This window comes from Pelophylax lessonae, assembly GCF_965119305.1.
Source record: "Pelophylax lessonae genome assembly, chromosome: 3".
Classification (NCBI taxonomy): Eukaryota; Metazoa; Chordata; class Amphibia; order Anura; family Ranidae; genus Pelophylax; species Pelophylax lessonae.
Genome location: NC_138770.1, coordinates 619,175,709 through 619,201,158, shown reverse-complemented (window position 1 = coordinate 619,201,158; position 25,450 = coordinate 619,175,709). Strand labels below are relative to the sequence as shown.

General features: G+C 41.9%; 1 protein-coding gene across 1 annotated transcript in view; it reads right to left on the bottom strand.

Moving 5' to 3' along the window:
- The window catches only part of USH2A (usherin), a gene marked incomplete at its 5' end in the record, with an annotated part of 1,334,617 nt that overhangs the window by 160,894 nt on the left and 1,148,273 nt on the right, over positions 1–25,450 (bottom strand). Inside the window, one exon of the mRNA XM_082250984.1 lies at positions 9,467–9,821. Coding sequence (XP_082107110.1) covers positions 9,467–9,821 — 355 coding nt within the window. The remainder of the gene's footprint in view (positions 1–9,466; positions 9,822–25,450) is intronic.

The window sequence follows — 25,450 nt, the reverse complement described above, 5'->3', positions numbered from 1 at the left end:
GTTTAGTTGTACTGCAAGAGGGCGGCAGCTTCAGGTCGGGTGACATACCTGTATGTTGTGGCCTTTCTTCCAGGTTCGGAGCACACATGCGTGCACCCCCTGTCAACCACTGCTGTGATTGGACACAGAATAAAAGCGGATTTTAGCAAATGATTTTGCTTGAAGTCAGCTGATCGACTGTGGCCAATCACAAACAGAGTTTTATGTGTACAAAAATACAGAACTGTACACGGAACAGTGATCTGTCTGTTTCTTCTTCCTGCATAGCGGGGAGAAAAAACAGGCAGATAGTAAAGTAAAAGCAGCACACATTACACATTGTTAGGCACACAATTAATCCATTTATTGCCCCTTGATGTTAATCCTTTCCCAGCCTTCTTCCCTATGTAGAAATTTGATTCATTTTTTTTATATAATTTTTTTTATAATTTTTATTTCTTCTTTTCCAAAATTTTCAGTATTTTTTCATTTATATCCCAACAAATAAAAAACCCAGTGGTGATCAAATACCACCAAAAGAATGCTCTATTTGTGTGAAAAAAAAATTATAAAAATTAAATTTGTGTGGCCTTGCAATTGCTAGTGCAGTGCTGAAAAGCAAATCATGGCCTGGTTATGAAAGGGGCAAAACCTTCTGGAGCTTAAGTGGTTAAATAAATGAATTAAAGAGTTTTATTATATCTGTTTAATAAGTGCAAAAAAAATAAAAAATCCCAGTGGATCCTGCCAAAAATCCAGTAGCACTGCAGTATTATTTTAGGCAGTATTATCATGTCTGGTCCAGAACCTTTGCCTACAACTGACAAGAAAGGTACAGAAGCTTAATAATACATGATATTAGGAGAGGGCAGGAGGGGGAGTGTCCCGATGGAATCATTATTAGTTCAGCTGAGCCCAAGATCCCAAGCCGTTAACCCCACAGTGCTGGAAGTTCAGCACCAGGAGGAGGACAGGGCAGCCCTGCAGTGAAGATTTTTACAGAATCCAGCAGCCTGCACATCGTGGGACTTACAGGCAGGCCATGTAACTAAATTTGTGAAGAATGTAAAGCTCACCCTCTAAAAGGCCCTATGAATCGTCATAAATTCTTTACCAAGCTAGTGTATTTGCAGCCAGGCATACAGTCTAAGTCACTCTTCTGACTCAATGACTGGGCTAGGGGTATCCTTTTTCTGATGCTTTATTAAACCGGAACTTGGATGGGTGCAGGGTAACTGTGGGATACTTCTGTAAGGACACTTGTCACTTTCTCAAATATTTTTTAGCTCAGTGAGCAAATGAAGAAGCACAGCAGAGCTACCCAGAAGGCAGCAGCCCTTCAGGCTGGGAACTACTTCTTTAGGCCTCAAACTATTTATGCATTCTTCCAGCCACCTACTGGGTACCCTCCCCCAGGGATTGACTGGGACAACATAAATATTCAAACTGTAGATTTGACTCCCCTAGTCCACTACTTCCCAGAACTCTTGGAAAACAGGGAGGAGCAGTCAAATCCACAACCAATGAAACTCAGAGCAGACCAAAGCAATCACAAGCTGCTCCACAGATTACAGGAAAGCTAAAGAACTAAATTTACCTAATATAAGTAGCACCTTGTTTCACAGCTTTTTTCATAGTTTTTTATATTCAAGATTCTTGAACTTTGAACTGGTTACTGTTTAGACTATTTGATTACCCCCCCCCCCCCCCATTTGGGGATTTTGCACTTGTTTTGTGTGAATCCACAGTTATGAATTTATTTTTCACTTTGGTGGAATATTTGAATAATATCTTTATGTGTTATTTATTTACCATATTTTGTCAATAAGTTATTTCACTTCTATATGACATTCAGAATTTAGCGCACCAGACTACTTTTATTATAACTAGCAACTAACTAGGAGGATGCTAGAAGAAATGATCATGTTTTTTTTAGCCAAAGTTCCGCTTTAATTGATAATAGTTTGCATGTTTGTGATCTTTTGTACCTAAATTGATCACAAATCGGAACTCTCTTAAGGCTCTAAAAGCTCGAGGTGAGAACCCCCACAACTGAGCCCTGAAAATGTCCTCAGCAATGTCCGGAGCAATTAACCACACATGACCAAGCAGTTATGTAATTTGCACAGTTATTTGTGACTACACATTATCATGCAGCTTGATCCAAAGGAAACTATCCTTTTTAGCTTTAGCCCTCTCTTCTGTAGAGTATTTAATCAATTTACTGTGGCTTGGATGGGTGTAGTAAGCGTTTAATCGGTTAACCTAGCCTGAGACACACCATGAAAAGTCACAAAATCCTCCAACTGCTGCTTAAATCCACAACAATAAAAATAAAAACTGTGTGTGAATTATTGATGTACAGCAGATGCATCTTAAATAAATATTACAAAAAGGGTTTAACAAGTGCGCAAAAGGCATAATAGGACTAAATGGAGGAAAAATGCCGGATTTATGCGAGGAATAAAGTGGGAAATTAACTTGCCGAGGCTGAAATCATTTTATTTTACAGCAATGCGTTCTTACAGTGAATTTACTAGTTCAAACATAGCTGCTTTGTAGTAATATTTTCTTAAGCAGCGAGGGCTGACAGCAGTGGCGGCCAATCACATCACGGAACGCTGGAGTGGTTATCACCCATTGAAGTAATTACTTTCAAGTTGAAATAATTACTCTATCAATGTTAATGGTTTTTCAACTTCAATAAAGCACTCACCTGCCGATAATCACAGCTCACCTCGTGCTCTAGCGCAATCGCCTCTCTATTAGGAGGTTATAATATAGCCGTTAGAGTGGTCACTTGTCCTGAACAGCTGCTGAATTTCACTTTAGCTGTCCGTGAACCATAAAAAAATTAGTCATCTGTGTATGATTTCCTTGTAACAAGCCCTTGAATGGCAAAGGAATCTCACTTCTAAGTTGGACAGAGGCCTTTTCTTGAGCTTCTTTCTTGTTTGTCGGCTTCCATTTTGCATATTATGCTAGCTGTGCAATTAACATTTACAGGTGAACTCAAGGCAAATTGAAAAAAAAAAAAAAAAAGCTGTAATTGAGTAATGGGGGAAAAAAATCACTGTGTGTGGTTTTAGGACCAGTTCACACCACAATTTCGGTGTTCCGGATGCGTTTCTGTATGCGCATTTTTGATGTGTTTTTGATGTGTTCTGGTGAATTTTTCCCCTCTTTTCCTTCTTCATCTCAGATCAGGACATGTGCGTTCTGGTGCATTTTTAATGTGTTTTGCATTCCGGATACATTCCATACAGAAAAAATGCAGCATGTTCTACTTTTGTTGACTGTACTGGAACGCCCTGCACTGGTGTAAACTAGGGCCATTGGAATACATGGAAAACACTATGCGTGTTTGATGCAGATTTAAAACACACTGGACTGCATCTGGTGTAAATTAGCCTTTAAATACAGCTAATATAGGCAGCTGACCTCTGTCTTTATAGTAGCTTCTGGTAATGCCCTGCATAGAAGGAGGGGTAAGGATGGGTAGGGCGGACAGCATGAGCCGATTAGGTTCTACTGCACTGCACCATGCTTTCAGTGTGAACATGCTTATAGAACCATGCTAACCAGAAAGTAGTCAGTGTGCTACTATGTCTTTATTGTCCAAGCAGGTTAGGGAACAAGAACGTGACACTGCTGTTTTACTCGAAGTAAACCCTTCATGAGAAAAATATAGGCTACCACTGATGACCTCCTTCTGAAAATACGTTTCACTGGCTATTATTCTGACCCACTGGCTTCTGTATCTCTGCTTCACATGGCATGACCTGCCTCCCATGCAGCTCTCAATGGTTCCTCCTGGTGACCTCCACCCATTACAAGAGACAGTAGTGGTATGAAGGTCAGCAGGAAGAACCATTGAGAGCTGCAGGGGACATCTGAAGAATGATACTTCTAGGAGTGTTTGTTTCCTAGCAAATTTTGGGGAACCACTTTTACCGATAGGAGTGGTGTTTGGAGGTGTGGGCAGAAGAGGTAAGCATTCAGTCTTCTTTACAGATTAAAGCCTTATCACAGATGTCAGATCGAAGACAGGGTCACTTTGCCTCCATCATTAGGAGATTTATGCACTCTGCCTAAAAGCATAAAGGCTATGCAAGCAGAAAGCAAAGCTTGCATATGAAATAGGCAGATGTGTCATATCGCAGGGCTTTTTTTTTTCTGGAACTTAGTGGAACTCAGTTCCACCATCTCTGGCTCAGGGACTCTGATGCCTGCTCACCACTATCACTTGTAAACACAGAAGTCTGGCTTCTGTGTTTACAAGGGATGACCTGTCCCCCAATGACTTCCACCGATCTGATCTCCTAAGCAGCTCCCACTAAACACAGGATGGGGACAAGGGAGATGCAGGTGCCCAGAGTGCAGTGTGGACACAGACATCCTTACTTCTTCTTGCACCTACAGTGTGTGAGGAGGTACTAGAGAAGAAAAGGGGTGAAAATGAGATGTAAATGTGGGATGCAGAGGTAAGCAGCTGTGGAAAAAGGCTGAACTCTGCGTGTAGCCCGCCCCTGAACTCTTCACTATGTACATAACGTACCCCTGAACCCTGGCCCTAGCGCAACTCTGAACTTTGTGTGTAACTTCCTCAAAACTCTGACTCTACTTACTATGCACTGTACTATGCACTCCAGGTATTTAATGCCCCTTTCAGACCCTCCCACTATTAGTGACATTTGACCACACCCACTATTTCATGCGGTTTTGGAGGGTGTGGAAAAAAAGCCCTAGTCATATGCATATATATGTTTATAAATTGGTCACAGAAACAAGTTGTTTACAATGTAATACAAATTGATAAGATTATTTTCAAAGAAGCTGATCAAGTGTAAATCTGAAAAAACATCAAAAATACCATGATGTTCCACTGAGTAAATGACAAATGTCAGCAATATGAACGAGCAATGTTCCTATATCCCTATAAGAGACATTAGATTCATCCCTGTATGACACATTAATCCACATTTCTCCACTAGGCTGGAATCATTTAGCAATACCGAGGTGAAATCAGACTTTCTTATCACACGTTATAGACTTAGCGTTTTCTGTTCAGACTTCATAAATGCAGAAGGGAAAACCAGCCAAGATCTTAATTCAGGTTCAATCACAACTCAATTCCTGGCACTATGAAAATCTTTTATTCCATTATTCCAAGATCCAGGGCAGGAAATACACAGGCAAAATACAGCTAAGTCTCTGTAAGACTAAAATCACTTATAGAGGGATAAGCCGTCTGAATGGCGAGCCATAAAGTTCAGAATAAATAATAAATAAAACAGATACCGAGGGAATACACAGCAAAGAATTGTAGAATAGAGGCACCCAAAGAGATGAGGCAGCAGTGGCCTGTTCTGATTGTTTGTAGCCATAACAAGCAACAATTATATATATATATATATACATATATACAGTATATATATATATATATATATATATATATATATATATATATATATATATACTGTATATAGACAACTCTGGCTGACCAATCTTGGAGGGAGAAAAACAGATCAAGTGTCCAATCAGTACTCTTCCTCTGACTGTATTTGTGTGCTGTTTACACTATATTACCAAAAGTATTGGGGCGCCTGCCTTTACACGCACATGACTTTTAATGGCATCCCAGTCTTAGTCCGTAGGGTTCAATTTTGAGTTGGCCCACCATTTGCAGCTGTAACAGCTTCAACTCTTCTGGGAAGACTGTCCACAAGGTTTAGGAGTGTATCTATGGGAATGTTTGCCCATTCTTCCAGAAGCGTATTTGTGAGGTAAACCACTGATGTTGGATGAAAAGGCCTGGCTCGCAGTCTCTGATCTAAATTATCCCAAAGGTGTTCTATCAGGTTGAGGTCAGGACTTTGTGTGGGTCAGTCAAGTTCCTCCACCCTAAATTCATTCATCCATGTCTTTATGGACCTTGCTTTGTACACTGGTGCGCAGTCATGTTGGAAAAGTAAAGGGAGCATGAAATTGTCCAAAATGTCTTGGTATGCTGATGTCTTAAGAGCTCCCTTCACTGGAACCAAGCCCAACTCCTGTAAAACAACTCCACACCATAATCCCCTCTCCACCAAATGATTTGGACCAGTGCACAAAGCAAGGTCCATAAAGACATAGATGAAAGAGTTTGGGGTGGAGGAAGTTGACTGGCCTGCACAGAGTCCTGACCTCAACCCGATAGAACACCTTGGGGAATTAGAGTGGAGACTGCGAGCCAGGCCTTCTCGCCAACATCAGTGCTTGACCTAACTAATGCGCTTCTGGAAGAATGGTCAAACACTCCCATAGACACACTCCTAAACCTTGTGGACAGCCTTCCCAGAAGAGTTACGGCTGTTATAGCTGCAAAGGGTTGGCCAATTCAATATTGAACACTACAAATTAAGACTGGGTTGCCATTAAAGTTCATGTGCGTGTAAAGGCAGGCGCCCCAAGGCTTTTGGTAATATAGTGTATGTTACTGAGAAAGCCAATCAAGCTGCTAGACTCAGTAGACTCAGGTCAGTTGGATCATGTCTAAATTTCAAACTGTTCTTGTAAGCCTATCACTGGCTCTAAAGTACAACTGTACTTTCCCTACCTGGGAGATGTCCACCTGTTTTTTTACTTTCAGCTCTGATTCAGCAATATTTACTGCACCCCACCCCAAGCGAAACACACAGCCTTTCCCCTGAATAATGGCCACTTTATATGGCATGTGCAGCTTCATTCATTCCTATGGACAAATTGTGCTGTTGGTGGTGGCTTGGAGTACATCTTTCTCATAGGAATTGTAATGAATCAGCTGGCACCCAACTGGGTACCTCCGTTGATGGAAGCTCCTAGTGCTTCCCGAGGGCTACAAGCACTCCACCAGACACCATAACAAAATCAGTCCCCACGAACCGCCGCAGCTTGGTTGGGGTCCCGCAGCCTCCTACCCACCCTGGCTCTATGACAAGGCTCCAGGTTCCAGTGGGCGAACCTCTCTTTCCCCAGAGAGTAAAGCAGGAACAAGCTCTTACAAGAGCTTAGTGATTATCCAAGGGAGTATAAAGAGCATAGCAATCCCTTGCAAGCATGTTCCCCAAATGAGAGACAGGGCTCTAGATTGAGGGTGAAATAGAACTCAAACTTTAATGGTACAGCTGCTCTTTTATACAGTTTTCCCCCACAAGGCTACCGCCCAGGTGGACCTTGTTGGGAACAGGACATGACATTCACAATCCAATAGAAACGGTGTTTTACACTCAGTCATTCCCATACAGTGTACACAATCCATCCCCTCTGGCTGATTAAATTATTATATGCAGATGAAAGTGTATACAGGAACAGAATTAACCTAAACGAATTATCTAGCCATCTGGACCGAACAATGTGAGGTCATTAACATTTAACAATGTGACAGGCACAATCCACATTCCATTTCAGTACACAGACAATAGGGAAACCTGTCTGGCATGGAGGGACATGGAATACACGCATTATTTAGGAGTCGGACTTCATGGCAATGGTCTATAACAGTCTAAGTCTCCCAGTGTAAAGTGGGATTAAATCTTAATATTTCTATATGAAGATATTGCTGATAAATATTACTGTCCCCTCTGAAGCAATTCAAACCATTAATTATCTGTCTTTCACTCCCAGTGACGGTGAACACCATCACAGGAATGAATAAGGCTGCCACAGGCAGGCACAGTACTACGTGATGATTGTTCAGCAGTGGGGGTAATTTACTAAAACTGGTGCACACAAACTACACTCTAGCCTGCCATTGAGAGCATTAAGCTTGCATTTTCTTCAGATGATCAAGAATTCACTTATATAGATATACAAGCCAACACAACTGACAACTCAGTCAATGTACCTGAAATACAGTTAGCAGAAAACAGCCAAAGGGACTTGTCAGAATTTTCTGGCCCAGCGATCGTGCAAGGACTTTCCTTTCTTCAAAAGTTGAAAGTAGAACATCAAAAAGATGGCCACGTCGCGAGGTTATTAGAGCCTAGAACTAGAGGATTCACTGGATCTTTGCCACGAGGGGACTATGAAAGTCTTGCCACTTTTAAAGAAATTATTTGCGTATATTGTAGTGTACTGTACTGGCAAACATTACTCTGTCTGTTTCAATTCTACACTTATGAAGACTCATCACAAATGTCACTATTCTTAGGACTTCTACATTCTACATTTATTTGTAGTTTCTTGTTCTTCCCCTCTTTTTATATTTCAGGTCCAAATGACAGGGATTATGTTTGTTCATGAGCTTTATTGATATGTTATTGTAATTGGAGTGCCGCCACATGTTTAGTATAGTGGTATCTTATCAGGTTGGGGGTGTGCTGCCACCATCAGTCCATTTTATTGTTTATTGTTATGTTTTGTGCCTTGGTACATAACATTTTTTCTTCCCTTTTATTGTGCGTACATAATACAGTCTCCTGTTAGATGCTCCCTGCTTTCCCATGCTCTCTAGTCCCTTTTATTTTTTGTTCAAATGGGGTAAAGAACTTCCCCGAGAAGAAAGAAAGCTTATTGTTCTGTCATGTTCTTTCACCTTCATGAAATACTCAGATAACATCCTTTTAACCTGCAAAGTCTGGAATAACCTACATTGGATTACATTCTGAGTTTGGGTTGAAGTCGCCTAAGGAATTTACCAGGTCAACAGGCTGTAACATTGTCCAAACAGACTGGGTCTCAGGAGGCATTTTCAACTGCCTAATTTTATAGTGAGGGAGTTGTCTTACATTAAAAAAAAAAAACCCTTTATGGCCTGTCTATACCTGCTGTTCACACAGTGTACTATGGCTGGAAAGAATCTCCTGGGTAAATGTGCACATAAAATTGCCAGAGACCCTCTACAGGCCCTTTGGTGCCCTCTTGTACAAGGCTAGCTCTCTTCCACTATAATCCCTCTACAGAATGCCCCTGGGGACAAACTGGACACAAAACAGAAAAAAACAAAATTCACATCTTTGTCTGTCTTAATTATGTCTAAAATTCTTCCACTGTAGAATCTGTCCTAAATAGCACGGGCTAAGATTAGCTCACAAATTAGGTCATGAATTTTGTATTTTGGGATGGTGGTGGAATGAAGCAGCCAAAATAGGTGTCTTATTGGGAAATCCATTTATGCATGCTTGGAATATGGCCAGTCTGTGCCAATTTAAGAGAGAGAGGGCAAGGGGGGCATTCAGTACTCAGTAGACATTTTCCACTTTTTTGGAAAAAATAATAGCAACTGGCCATAAAACCCAACAAAGCCAGTTGGTTCTTTCCTCACGGAGGGCCAGCCAGGGGATGTCTGCAGAGATTGTGGAAAGAATATCCAATATCAATGGGCACAATAAATTGTCTTTGTACTGAGCCACATCATACATGCTTCAAAAATAAGGCATAGAACACTCTTGATCAAAATCAGAATGTCAAGTATAGTTATAATATAAAGTAACTTTTTTATGTATCATTTACACAAAATAAATCTTACCGGTACTGTCAGCGTTGTTTCAGTGGCTTTGGTGGAAGTTGGATCCTTTGTGCCAGGACCATAAATGATTACATACTTCATTATGATACCATGGGGTATTGAAGGAGCGGCCCAACTTAGAAACAAGGAAAAAGCACTTGTGGCTTTTGCATTGGGTGGTTGAATAGCTTCTGGAGCAGCTTCCAGTGTACGAATTAAAGACCAAGGGCTTTCCACAGAACCCACACTATTTTGTGCAATGACACAGTATTCATATGCTGTGTATGGCTGCAATTCATCAGACATGTCTGTATATTCCAAGACTCCTCCCAGCCATGTAAGCAACGTGGTATTTCCTGGTTGGCCAGCAAGACGTCTATAAAAAGAAAAAACAATAAATGTGAAGAACTTTTTGGTGTAAATTCTTATATGTGGATGTCTTTACAAATTAAATGTATAAAATCTGATTCATAGTACTTAATCTGCTAATTTATGTATTGGAATACGGTACACCATAAAGCACCCCTCCAAATTATTGAGTTCAAATGCTCCCAGTAAAGGGTACTATTAAGGATACAGGATGCAATGACATTTTAGACATTTCCACTACTAGGTTTTCTCTCAGTTTTCATTTTGAACAACAGCCAGCATCATTTAACCCATTTTTTAGCATAGGCTGTCATGGACCCATCCCCAGCCTGTGACTGCTCAGTGAAAGAGAAGCAGCACAACGATATGCTTACAGTATCTCTCGGTTACCGGTTACTCTGTTATGCTTCTGCTGCTTCTCCTTTTAAGTGTTTGAAGAGAAAAAATGACCACACTCTGGGGTAAGTGAACTGGAGATATTTATTCCCATAAACTCAAATACACAGGTGCATCACACAGACATGGGACAGGTTGACGCGTTTCACAGCTCTATTGGTCGCTTACTCATAACCAGTTCACTTACTCCAGAGTGCGGTCAATTTTTCTCTTCAAACACTTGATTCCTGGATGACAGATCCGACCGCCACCGGAGTGTCTTGCCTCACCTGAGCGGCTTTTTTCTGTTTGCTACAACTGCTTCTCCTTTTCCCACCCAGGAATAGTTGAGCTAGTGAATATCCAATTGTCTTCTGAGGGATCTGGAAGCAATTTTTTTGCTTCCCCGCTAGAGCAAATTGGATCATGCTTTTTTGCCATCCTATGGATCAACTGTGGGTATAGGATTGCGTATATTTTTTCTATTAGTTGAACTAGATAAACTTTTTTCAACTTGATTAACTACGTAACCCTGAGCTCTAATGTACAGGGGGCTGCAAAGGACTAATGCCAAGTCAAAGTCAGCTGCTAAGACTGCTTGCATTTCAAAAACACATGTATGATGAATATAGAGCTGCATTATTTTGTGTCTTTTATATCTGCTTAGAGTTCAGCTTAAATTCATAGTTTACAAATAAGTAAAAGTTAATATGCATGGTCTTATTTGGGAACAGGGAAGTTATAGCTGGATTTAGGCCAAGATTTAGCTGTTAAAGTGGAACTTCACTCACTCTGCTAGCATTAGTAAATAGATAGGAAAGTATATCAAGTTTACTTGTTTTAAACTTTTTTTTTTTTTACATTTCTTCAGTTAGTTCCTGGTTTCCATGCCTGGGCAAATTATCTCATACATCCCAGGAGGCTTTAGGAGGGGTTTCAGGCACACCCTCCTGCCTGCATGTCTGAGCTTTAGGGCAGTTGGATTCCAGGAAGTAAATGCTACATGAATCATCTGCCCTTAGCCAAGATGGCCACAGCGAGAAATGCTAGGAGGTATTTTTCAAAGTGATTTCTCGGCAAAATAAAGCATGTAGACATGGATGAATGGGTGAGTTTTCTTTGAATATTCACATGGAGCAAGTTTACACATGCCCGGTGTGGCTGCAGTTCAAATGTCGAAAGGGTCCTGTGCCTTTTTGGGTCCGGTTCAGGTGCAAATTCAGGCAAAAATTTGGACCTGAATCGCACCTGAACTGGTAAACAGGAACGCACCAGACTCCTGGCTGGAAACCGCAGCCACACATATGTGAACCCGGCCTAAGTGTTAGGGTGGGGATAAGTCTTAGGGGCAAGTTGATGAGTGTGATAAAAGTGTGCTTTGTGTCCACATTTATTTTTGGTTCAAAGTTCCAGGCCCCCAGCACCAACTAACAACATACAAAATTTGATTTGATTTTGATGGTTCATGGCCTAGGATATTATCCTAATTTTTCTTCAATATTTAGCGAGTTACTGTCCTAAAATGAGTTTGAAAATATTAAAGATGAATTCCAAGTAAGGATATTTTATACATAGTTAGATTAGTCCAGCTTGGACCAATCTAACTACGTATGCACATACTATACCTGAGCGATGCTGGAAATCACTGAAGTAGAGACTGCTACTCCAGTGATCTCCACTTGCTTCTGGGTCTGGTGACAAGCGGCTGCATTTTATGAATGAATGCAAAGCAATCTCTGATTGGAGAAGGTGGAAAAAATGGAAAGCATTCTCTGAATGGTGCCTGCGCCAAGTGGCCGACCTCCTTTGTTTAGAGTGCAGCAAGGCAGCCACTTGGCATGGGACTCAGAACAAGTGGAGATCACTGGAGTGGTGGTGTATACTTCAGTGATTTACAGCTTTCAGGGAGATTGGCCAGGTATAGTATATACAGTTACATTGGTCTAAGCTAAACAATGTAACCATGCATAAAATATCCATACCTGAAATTCTTCTTTAAGTATCCAGTCAGTGTCTCACTAAGTAATGAATCCAAGATTTCAACTCTATAATTTACACTTTCAAAAACAAGTCAGCTACAACAGCTTACCTATCTCTCTGTTGGCAGGTTCCTTTAAAGGGAAAAAAAAAATATTTCCCAGAAATATGCTACCAGGCGAACACAAGCATCTCCTGAGCATATAATAAAAATGAACCTTTTTTTTTTCCCTCTGTCTAGAGGTTGTTTTATCTGTATCATTGCTTAAACAAAACTCATGTCCTTTATAGACGTGTTTGCATGGGTAGATAATCGCCATCTAACACAGCGATCATGAAAAGCTTCCATTTACCATTACGCCACGATACGATGGGGAGACGAATGTGAGGTGAACATTTTTTCCATACTGCTTGACACAAAGTACTTTTTTGTCCTAATTTAAATAGGTCAATTCTTGTGGCATTATGTGAGATGCAGGAGAGATTTTCTAAAGTGCTCTTTCAAGCTACTGTAGTTTGATTAGGAATAAAAATGATGCGTAGATAAAAAGCACAGCAAATTCGACTGAAGAGCGTCAGAAAGAGAAGGCAGACAAATGGACGGGGCATGTTACAGGATATCATCTGTTTAAAGTAACACTGTAACAGTACAATAGTTCTCTTGTCTCAGTGCTACATGGTTCCATTACAATAATAAGTGGCAAATGCATGCTACTGCAATGAGTGTGAATGCCTGGTACTGTGTGTTATGGTGCAATTCATTTACAAGTACTATATCCTTCACATGCTGTGCATCATAGTTTGCATTGCTTAAAGATGGAACAGGGACATTTTTTTGATTGGGCTATCCTAATGCAACATCCATTAATAATTGAAATTCTGCCCATCAACTGCATGCAGTAATACATTTCAATGGATTGGAAAAGCACAAAAGGGGAACTAAATAATTTCAAATGATTAAAGGGAAATTATAACTTGCCAATGTGTTATAGTAAGGTGCAATAACTGTGTGAGTTTATATCATTTATTACCACAGTCCATAAAAATGCAATCCACGATCAGCTCCTGGGTTTCTGATTTGGCTACAGACCACTCTATAGGAGCACTTTGTAGCAGGTAATATGCGTCTGTTTTGCCTTGCTCTGTAGTAACGGATCACCTATATGGTGATCTACTGTTGACTTATTGCAGTTAGTAACAGATCACAATTAGACGTGATATGTTGCTGAAAAGCTGCAAAGGCGGGATCTGGAGTCTCCACTGACAAGATCCGGACACCCACGACAAAAAAAAAAAAAAGATCAAAATTTTATGTCAGACTATCTGGATAACATTTGTATTTACTGCGTTATGGCTTTACATACACTTTAAAGCGGAGTTCCAGGCAGAAAATCATGCCTTTACATTTTACGGCATCCGCTTCCTTATCCTTCCATGAGCCAGAATTGGATATTCCCGGGTTTTTTTTTTTATTTACCTTTTAACAGAGGATAATATACTCACCTTTACATCCACTTCCTCCTTGCTCGGCCCGCGGCCCGCTCTGTCACTTCCTGTCCCGCAATGCGTCCTGGGAGCTCTTACTCGTCGCTCCCAGGATGCAATAGGCGGCCGGCCGCTCCTCTCATTGCGTTTTTTCCAAACAGGAAATAACGCGATGATAGGCATCCCTATACTATGCCAATCGCATAGTACTGAGCATGCACGAGATTTTGCGCTGGATTCACCGGCCTCCGCCCACTACAACCAGGAAGCAGGGCACACATTTCCCCACAGCGGACTCGACGAACCAGCACAAAGATGGCGGCGCTCTGCAGAAATTTTAAAAAGTAAGATTTTTTGCTTGCAAAAATATTATTTCACTGTATAAAACAGGATTAGCGGATATATAGAGGTCGGAGGGTCACTGTTTGGGGGACATAAAAAAAAAAAAAAAAAAAAAGATTCTGTGGCTGGAACTCCGCTTTAAGAGATGTTTTCTTATTAGTTACTGTGGGTTATAGAACTCCCACATTATAACTTCTCTTCTCTTTCATTGTTTTGCCTTATTGAAGAAACCCATAAAAGCAGAGTATCCCCAGATCTTCTAAATAAAGGGGCAGTTCACTGTCCTTCACACTTTAGGGGAACCCGACTGTAGGCAGCAGGAGTAGAAAACGCTTTAGCATAAGTGGTCACAACTGGACAAAAGAATGTCTCAAAGGCTCAGTGGTCAGGAAAAAAAAAATGCTACAAGGTTGGTGGTGAGTGGGAGTAACAAAAGCCCCAAAGTTAGTGGTCAGTGAGAGGAAGGACTAGTGCCCCATCATTGCTGTCAGTGGGAGGAATTGTCCCTTATCGTTGCAGTCGGTGGGAGGAATTGTGCTGTTAATAGTAGGAATTGTGCCCCATTGTTGGTACTAGTGGGAGGAATTGTGCCCCATGTTAGTGTCAGGGGAAGGAATTTCACCCCACTGTTGGTATCAGTAGAACAAATTGTGCCCTTTCGTTGATGTCATTGGGAGGAATTATCCCCTATTGTTTGTGTCAGTGGAAGGAATAGTGGCCCATCACTGGTGTCAACGGGAGGAACAGTGACCTTATAGATGGTGTCTGTGGGAGAAATAGTGTCCTTTCATTGGTATCAGAGGGAGGAATAGTGCCCTTATAGTTGGTGTCTGTGGAAGAAATAGTGCCCCATCATTGGTGTCAGTGAGAGGAACAGTGCCCCGTGATTGGTGTCAGTGGGGGGGGGGAATAGTGCACCATCATTGGTGTCATTGGGAGAAACAGTACCCTATAGTTAGTGTCCCATAGATAGTATCAGTGGGAGGAATGGAACCCCATCATTGGTTTCAGTGTGAAAAATACTTCCCCATTGTTTGTGTCAGAAAGAGGAATAGTGCCCCTTCATGTCAGGGCCAGATAAAGGCAAGCAAAGGGCTACATACAGTTTGGGGATCACTGCACTAGAAGAATCTGTACCTTACCATAACCTGACTTCCTTGTTGAACCTGCAAACCCTACTAGAGATGGAGTACGCACACTGTGCCAATGAAGCCTGAAACAGCAGTCTGCACCCCTAACTCTACTCTTTAGAAGACGTTCTTTCTACATACTGTGAAGATAATGGCCAATAAGGCTGGAAAAAAGCTACAGTATCTCAAAAAAGTGAGTACACCCCTCACATTTTTGTAAATACTTGATTTATATATTTTCATGTGACAACACTGAAGAAATGACACTTTGCTACAATGTAAAGTAATAAGTGTACAGCTTGTATAGCAGTTTAAATTTGCTGTCCCCTCAAAATACTCAACACACAGTCATTAATGACTAAACCTCTGGCAACAAAAGTAAGTACATCCCTACGTGCAAATGTCCAAATTGGGCCCAAAGTGTCAATATTTTGTGTGGCCCCCATTATTTTCCAGCACTGGTTTAACTCTCTTGGGCCTGGAGTTCGCCAGAGCTTCACAGGTTGCCACTGGAGTCCTCTTCCACTCCTCCATGATGACATCACGGAGCTGGTGGATGTTAGAGACCGTATGCTCCTCCACCTTCCGTTTGAAAATGCCCCACAGATGCTCAATAGGGTTTAGGTCTGGAGACATGCTTGGCCAGTCCATCAACTTTACCCTCAGCTTCTTTAGCAAGGCAGTGAACGTCCTGGAGGTGTGTTTGGGGTCGTTATGTTGTAATACTGCCCTGTAGCCCAGTCTCTGATGGGAGGGGATCATGCTCTGCTTAAGTATGTCACAGTACATGTTGGCATTCATTGTTCCCTCAATGAACTGTAGCTCCCCAGTAGCACTTATGCAGCCCCAGAGCATGACACTCCCACCACCATGCTTGACTGTAGGCAAGACACACATATCGTTGTACTCCTCACCTGGTTGCCGCCACAAACGCTTGAAACCATCTGAACCAAATAAGTTTATCTTGGTCTCATCAGACCACAGGACATGTAATCCAGGTCTTTAGTCTGCTTGTTTTCAGCAAACTGTCTGCAGGCTTTCTTGTCTGAGCACTGACAGGCTGACCCCCCACCTCTTCAACCTCTGCAGCAATGCTGGCAGCACTCATATGTCTACTGTATATCCCAAAGACAACCTCTGGATATGACGCTGAGCACGTATACCCAACTTCTTTGGACTATGGTGAGGCCTGTTCTGAGTGGAACCTGTCCTGTTAAACTGCTGTATAGTCTTGGCCACTGTGCTGCAGCTCAGTTTCAGGGTTTTGGCAATCTTCTTATAGTCTAGGCCATCTTTATGTAGAGCAACAATTCTTTTTTTCAGATCCTCAGAGAGTTCTTTGCCATGCGGTGCCATGTTGAACTTCCAGTGGCCAGTATGAGAGAGTGAGAGCGATAACACCAAATTTACCACACCTGCTCCCCATTCACACCTGAAACCTTGTAACACTAATGAGTCACATGACACCGTGGTGTTAAAATGGCAAATTGGACCCAATTTTGACAGTTTCACTTAGGGTTGTACTCACTTTTCTTGCCAGCGGTTTACACACATTAAAGCGGAGTTTCACCTAAAAAAAAAAAAATACATAAAAATACCCCCGGGACAGTCAGGGCTAGTGCATTCCACAATGGATAGCCTCTGAACTGTCCCGGGTCTCACTTACCTGCAAGAAGAAATACTTACCTTGAAAATGTCTTCTCCAGCGCTGCCATCTCAGGTGTGGGCAGCTTGAAGCCAGCGCGATCCTCTTCTGCGTCCTCTTCCATCCTCTTCGGTCCCACGATGCACTGCGCCGGCCCCGCCGTCACTTCCGGGGCTGCAGCGTCATCCCTGCACAGCTTCTGGGCATGCCCAGAAGCTGTTTAGCAAGGTATGACGGCCCCTGCACCGGAACGGACGTCGGGCCGGTGCAGGCGCATTGATTCCTGGGAGCGATGACGTTCAGCTCCCAAGAATCATTGCAAGCCAGGAAGTGATGACAGGCCGTGGCCGCAGAGGGAGGAAGAGGAAGTAAGGTGAGTATATTATCTTCTAAACAAGGTAAGTGAATTAAAAAAAAAATTGCGAGTATCCATTTGTTTTACAGGTGACCCGGGACAAGAAGATGGACAAAAGTAAAATTTTAGGGTGGAACTCCACTTTAATGGCTGTGTGTTGAGTTATTTTGAAGGGACATCAAATTTACATTGTTATAAAAGCTGTATACTCACTACTTTACATCGCAGCAAAGTGTAATTTCTTCAGTGTTGTCACATGAAAAGACATAATAAAATATTTACAAAAATATGAGGGGTGTGAGATACTGTATATGCACTTTGGATTATCATCAGGTAGTATCCCTCTTATAAACCAGCAGTTCTGGACAGACAGTTGACCTGGTATAAATGGCATAGCTCTTCCCACTATATATATATATTTTATATTATTATATATTAATAATTATATATTAATAATATATATATTTTTTTTTATTTAGGATAGAATTGATGCAATAAAAATACCTTCTTTTTATGTAGACTCTGATGTGCCACAATGTCATAATAGTAATAGCAATAAAGTGTCCCTTTAACACAGAACATAACACTGCAGCATTTGTATTGCTGCTACTTGTATCTCTGAAAATAAGCTGCAGGTTGTCAGATTAAAATGTACATCAGCATTAAGTGTTGAAGACGCCTATGAAATTTTAATTTGACGGAACAGTATAGCTGTCAAATGTCGTTCACGATTCATATAGATGAATTGACAGGTTAATGTACTTTTTAACCCAGTTGTGACTGTGCAGCTTATGTGGGAAGAGATCTTAAGATTAATCTCGGTTGATGGGACTCTACAATGATTATTGGTGCAAGCATGTTGGTTCTGATTTATATTACTGGAGAGTATGGAGGACATTAATTATTGCAATATTACCAGAGTAAAAAGCCACAATTAATAAATAATAGCCAGTATCCACTGCTATTAATGCACTAAACTGGTGAAAGGTGAATAAAAAAAGTTGTTTTACAAAAGATTTGTAATTCTGTATAACTAGGGTCCCCCAGCCAGCCAGCAATGCCAGGTTCTGGACCTCCACTGCAATGGCAGCATAATCTAAGGGCCGTACACACGGTCTGACTGTTGGGCGGCATCCGTCCATTCAATAAAAAACGGCCTGTATATATGGCAGCCAGTCCGACAATAAAGGTCTGCCGATCAGCATCCGATCAGTGCTCAAAGCCAATGGCGCTGACTGGGGTGTTCTGGTGGGGGGAGGGGGGCAGCTCCCCTGTCTGAACACAATAGCTCAGTTGGGGAGATTGGAGATTGCTGTACTAACATTGGATTGTTAGTACAGTGGTTCTTCCTGAGCTTTTCAGTTTTTTTCATTCAGCCTGCTGGGTTGAACAAAAAAGAAAAACTAATAGTATGTACCAGGCTTTAGTCTAGATCACACCCCAGCCTAAAGACCGGACAATAAAGTGCCATGAGGTCATCACTCATACTGCTCTCTTCTACTGTAAGCACATGTGCACTGCAGCAAAATATCCTATTGCTGCCCCTCCCTCTTCCAGTCTGAGCGTTGCTGTGTAGCAGACTGCATGAGGTTCATATCAGGACAAAATTCAGGCTCTCACACTATTTGCACTTAAAATAGTCAATCTATGTCTAAAAATGTTCCGTCCCCCCTCCCCCCCCCCCCCCCCTTCTATCTATCCTGGCTAACCTGTATAAAAGATCTGTGTACTTACCATTTTTTAATACGCTTTGGTCCGGTCATGAAATCCTGCAGCTCTGGCTCCCCTGTGTCAGTGAGTGGCTACTGCAGGGGGAAGGAGGGAAGGAGGGAGTACCAACAATTTAACCTTTTTAACAAAAGTTAGACTTGAAGGAGTTTGTTTTTTTTTTTGTTTTTTTATTTGAAATAATACCTAGGTGGATGTAGCATTGGTTCGATGCTGCATCTGTCCCCCGCCGGCTCTAAGACTGAGAACCGAGCGATCAAAGACCCCTGATCACTCAGTTCTCAGTGCTCTGTGAGCAGAGAGCTGGTGACTGTCTGCTCTCTGCCCCCCCCCCCTCCCCTGCACTCACTGGAGCGCTTGGCTGTGGAGGGGCAGAGAGCAGCTGGCTCAGACTCCCAGAGGCTGGGTGCTGGTACAGGCATGTGGGTGGATCCCGATTCCCGACCATATGGTCGTGATCTTTCCCCAGCCTGGATCGCCTCTGTGATGTCAGCCGACAACGGGCTTCAGCTGAAAATGGGTCACAGGAAGGCAGAATGAACTGCACCCCTGCGATCCATAGGTGAAGTACAGCCAAACAAGCTCCTTGAGGGTCCTTTCACACGGGCGTTCGGTATGTCCGTTTTTCATCCCATCCGTTTGCTGATGAAAAACGGACATAATGTATGTCTATGGGATTGCGAAAGTCAGCGGATGATCAAATCCGTTTTGTGTCCATTCCGTTCAGTTCAGTTTTTTGAAACGGAAGAGAACCCGTTTTTTCTTCCGTTTAAAGAAACGGAATGGACGCAAAAAGGGATGTCAGCGGTGTCATCCGCTGACATCAGCAATCCCATAGACATAGGAAAAACGGACATACGGAACGGACCATAAAAAAGTGCATCCGTGTCCGTTTAAAAAAAAAAAAAGTCACTGAGCGGATGAAAAAACTGAACGGACCGTGTGAAAGGACCCTTAAGCTTTTCTTTTACTTTAAAAAAACATTTAATGTTTATACAAGATTAATTTTAGAAATACGTTTAATATACTTAATATATATTTTATATCTACAGCATTCTGGGCTTCCTAATAAGACCACCCAGCAGTAGCTGTTCAGAATATCTGTCTCTATGGCTAGATTCACACAAGAACATGGTGCAGGAAACCTGTGATCTGCAGCAGTTGTTAATGTTAAGTTAACCCCTTTTGGACCGGAAGGTTTTTCCCCTTAATGACCAGGTCATTTTTTGTGATTCGGCACTAAGTTAATTTAACAGACAATTGCGCAGTCGGGCGGCGCTGTACCCAAATTAAATTTATGTCCTTTTTGCCCCACAAATAGAGCTTTCTTTTGGTGGTATTTGATCACCTCTGCGATTTTTATTTTTTGTGCTATAAACAAAACAGGAGCGACAATTCTGAAAAAAAAAAAAAAAAACAATATTTTTTACTTTCTGCTATATAACATTCCCAATAAAAAAAAATAAAAATCAAATAATTTCATCATTTTAGGCCAATTTGTATTCTGTCACATATTTTTGGTAAAAAAAATCCCAATAAGTGTATATTGATTGGTTTGCGCAAAAGTTTCCGCGTCTACAAACTAGGGAAAAGATTTATGTAATTTTTATTTTTTACTAGTAATGACGGGGATCTGCGATTTTTAGCGGGACAGCGACATTGCGGCGGACAGGTCGGACACCTAACTGACATTTTTGACACTTTTGGGGGGGACCAGTGACATTACTAGAGTAATCAGTTCAAAAAATATGCACTGTTACTGTACTAATGAAACTAGCAGGGAAGGGGCTAACACCAGGGGCGATCAAAGGGTTAGATGTGTAGTTAGGGGGTGCTTTCTAACTGTGTGGGGGATGGGCATATGGAATGAACACAGGGACCTGTGTTCCTAAATAGGAGGAACACAGGAGTCCTGTGTTCATTGCTGACAGAACAGCGGTCTGCCTTGTTTACAACGGCAGACCGCCATTCTGTCTCCACGTGAAGCGATCGCGGGTGCCTGGCGGCAATGGAGGCCGCTGGACCCACAGATCAGCTTCCCCTGTGGCTAATGGGCATGTGCGCCCCCACTCGCAGTCCTACGAAGCGACATACAGGTACGTCATTTTACGGGAACGAGCCGACCTGCCGCTGTATATGTATGGCGGCTGGTCGGCAAGTGGTTAATGACACCCCAAACACAAGTCGCAAACGCAGTGCCTTTGCCTGCACTCGATCGCATTAAATAAATGTAGCATGCGATCTGGTTGTAGTGGGTTTCCAAAAGTGCATGCACTATTTTAGGAGTGATGCAGTGCGATCTGAGCTCATTCAAAATGAATGGGCTCAAATTGCATTGTATTTAATCGCATGTGAATTGAACAGGAACGCTCCTCTATGCGTTCATGTGCGATGCATAATGCGAACTGAGCCTCACTGGTACTCTACACAGAAATGTATGAACTAGAGAAGAGGAAAAAAGTATGTCTCTTCTCCAAGTCACTCAACTGTCTGCCTGAATACAGCAGTAGATCTAATTATACTTTCTAAACTGCATGGAAGTAAACACTGCAGGCGACGTGGTCGGAATAAATACGTAATATTATATACAATATTTCATATTTACATGACTTAAAGAAATACATAAAAAAAAAAAACTAAAAATAAAACATAAAGTCAATGGGAATGAAAGCGAGGGTAAAACCTAAATCTTGAGTTGCCACCAGAACAGGAAAAGAGGGAAACTCTTCCAATGGGGACACTTGCTCCCATGACAATCCCTCTAATAAGACATAGATGGCAAAAAAAAAAAACAATTACCATGGTTTTAACCCTTGCCTACTTTATCCAAAAATAGAAAAAAATAAATAAATAAAGTTTTAGCTTTAGATATGTTGTCATTTTAAGTGTTTTGGCTCTAAACCCACTTACCTGTACACAGACAGGCAGTAGATGAAGATAACACAACTTCTGTATTCACAATCAATGCCCACAACCGTTTATTCCCTTACAGTCATTACAATAAATATACAATATATCTATTGTTGTTCACTTGCAGTCATTGTGTTGTGTTAAGCAATGCATGTTAATGCATGTTGTGTTGTGTGGTAAGGCAGCCTATTCATTTAAAGGGCAGCCAATCCAAGCAAAAATGGACATGCACCATTTTTTCTGGTAGTGCACTCAGCATTAAAGGGCTCCGGGCAATGCAGTGCCCTGGGGCCCTGCCTACACAATCACCCACAAGAATAAAAATCCAAATTATCGATAAGGCGATATTTATTGGTACAGCAGTGCCAGGCTAATGACAGCTTTCAAGTTTGGCGGCTGGGTCCGGTGAACACACACACACGTACAAGAGGCAGACTGTCCTGTGTGTGCCTGTTTCTGCCTGCAGTTGTCGGCTCCCCCTCCACGGCCCAAGTGGCCTGACAGCAGCACAGGGCTGACAGGCGCTTGCCACCTGCTAAGCCCGGCAGCGGGACGCACAAGGGAATCAGGAGTATTGCTTGGCTGGGGCTGGGTAGGTGGGGCCCCCCGGGCAACTGCCCAGCGTGCCCATTCAGTAAGATGGCCCAGAATGCACTGTAGTGTAGGTGCTTTGGCTGTATTTTATATATGCATTGGTGTGCCTTGTAAAAGTGCTGTTTGTCCATATATGAGAATGGTTTTCATGGAATATAGAAGTGAATAGCATACTGTGTACATACACACATAAACAATCATCAGGAACTGTGGAAAATTTTGCATTTCATTTGAAAATCAAGCTCCCAGAGTCTGGATGAAGAGTGGAGAGGCACAGAATCCAAGTTGCATGAGGTTCAGTGTGAAGTTTTCACGGTCAGTGATGATTTGGGGAGCCATGTCATCTGCTGGTGTTGGTCCACTGTGTTTTATCAAGTCCAAAGTCAGTGCATCCCTCTACCAGGAAATTCTAGAGCACTTCATGCTTCTCTCTGCTGACCAGCTTTATGGAGATGCTGATTTAATTTCCAACAAGACTTGCAACTTGCCCACACTGCCAAAAGTACCAATGCCTGGTTTAATGATCATGGTATCACTGTGTTTGATTGGCCAACAAACTCACTTGACCTAAACCCCCATATAGAATCTGTGGGGTATTGTCAAGAGGAAGATGAGAGACACCAAACCCAACAGTGCAGATGAGCTGAACACCACTATCAAAGCAACCTGGGCTTCTATAACACCTCAGCAGTGCCACAGGCTGATCACCTCCATGCTACGCCGCATTGATGCAGTAATTCATGCAAAAGTTGCCCCGACCAAGTATTTTGTGCATACTATACTGTACATGGACATACTTTTCGGTAAGCCAACATTTCTGTATTAAAAATCCTTTTTTTTTTTTATTGGTCTTATGTAATATTCTAATTTTCGGACATACTGAATTTGGGGTTTTCAATAGCTGTAGGCCATAATCATCAAAATTAAAAGAAAGAAATGCTTGAAATACATCACTCTGTGCGTAACACATCTATATAAAATATAGGAGTTTCACTTTTTGAATAGTAAAATAATAATTTAATGATATTCTAATCTTATGAGATGCACCTCTATGTATATATACAGTGGGTACGGAAAGTATTGAGACCCCCTTAAATTTTTCACTCTTTGTTATATTGCAGCCATTTGCTAAAATCATTTAGGTTCATTCTTCTTCCTCATGAATGTACACATAGCTCCCCATACTGACAGAAAAACACAGAATTGTTGACATTGTTGCAGATTTATTAAAAAAGAAAAACTGAAATATCACATGGTCCTAAGTATTCAGACCCTTTGCTCAGTATTTAGTAGAAGCCCCCTTTTGATCTAATACAGCCAGGAGTCTTTTTGGGAAAGATGCAACAAGTCTTTCACACCAGGATTTGGGGATCCTCTGCCATTCCTCCTTGCAGATCCTCTCCAGTTCTGTCAGGTTGGATGGTAAACGTTGGCGGACAGCCATTTTTAGATCTCTCCAGAGATGCTCAATTGGGTTTAAGTCAGGGCTCTGGCTGGGCCATTCAAGAACAGTCACGGAGTTGTTGTGAAGCCACTCCTTCGTTATTTTAGCTGTGTGCTTAGGGTCATTGTCTTGTTGGAAGGTAAACCTTCGGCCCAGTCTGAGGTCCAGAGCACTCTGGAGAAGGTTTTTGTCCAGGATATCCCTGTACTTGGCCGCATTCATCTTTCCCTCGATTGCAACCAGTCGTCCTGTCCCTGCAGCTGAAAAACACCCCCACAGCATGATGCTGCCACCACCATGCTTCACTGTTGGGACTGTATTGGACAGGTGATGAGCAGTGCCTGGTTTTCTCCACACATACCGCTTAGAATTAAGGCCAAAAAGTTCTATTTTGGTCTCATCAGACCAGAGAATCTTATTTCTCACCATCTTGGAGTCCTTCAGGTGTTTTTTAGCAAACTCCATGCAGGCTTTCGTGTGTCTTACACTGAGGAGAGGCTTCCGTCGGGCCACTCTGTCATAAAGCCCCGACTGGTGGAGGGCTGCAGTGATGGTTGACTTTCTACAACTTTCTCCCATCTCCTGACTGCATCTCTGGAGCTCAGCCACAGTGATCTTTGGGTTCTTCTTTACCTCTCTCACCAAGGCTCTTCTCCCCCGATAGCTCAGTTTGGCCGGACGGCCAGCTCTAGGAAGGGTTCTGGTCATCCCAAACGTCTTCCATTTGAGGATTATGGAGGCCACTGTGCTCTTAGGAACCTTAAGTGCAGCAGAAATCTTTTTGTAACCTTGGCCAGATCTGTGCCTTGCCACAATTCTGTCTCTGAGCTCTTCAGGCAGTTCCTTTGACCTCATGATTCTCATTTGCTCTGACATGCATTGTGATCTGGAAGGTCTTATATAGACAGGTGTGTGGCTTTCCTAATCAAGTCCAATCAGTATAATCAAACACAGCTGGACTCAAATGAAGGTGTAGAACCATCTCAAGGATGATCAGAAGAAATGGAAAGCACCTGAGTTAAATATATGAGTGTCACAGCAAAGGGTCTGAATACTTAGGACCATGTGATATTTCAGTTTTTCTTTTTTAATAAATCTGCAACAATGTCAACAATTCTGTGTTTTTCTGTCAGTATGGGGTGCTATGTGTACATTCATGAGGAAGAAGAATGAACCTAAATGATTTTAGCAAATGGCTGCAATATAACAAAGAGTGAAAAATTTAAGGGGGTCTGAATACTTTCCGTACCCACTGTATATATATATATATATATATATATATATATATATATATATATATATATATATATATACACACACACACACATATATTATATGTGTGTTTGTGTATGTACGGTATATTGGATGTATACTATATGTGGTTGTACATGTATAATACAGTAGTAGGTGCATCATTCTTTATAATAGACAAGGAATTGTTGCTGTGATGCGGCTATCACAGAGAGATTTAATATTGTTGTTGTCTAAGTACATTTAAACTTCAGCCGGAATAACTGTCGAGTGATTCATGCTCATGTAGGTGAATAGAACGATTGTATCGGAAGCCCCAGTGCGCTATTCTCATTTCACTGGAAATAAAAAACAAAATGTATCCGTGTCACTCAGTGCCCTTCTGTGCGGCTCAGAGCTA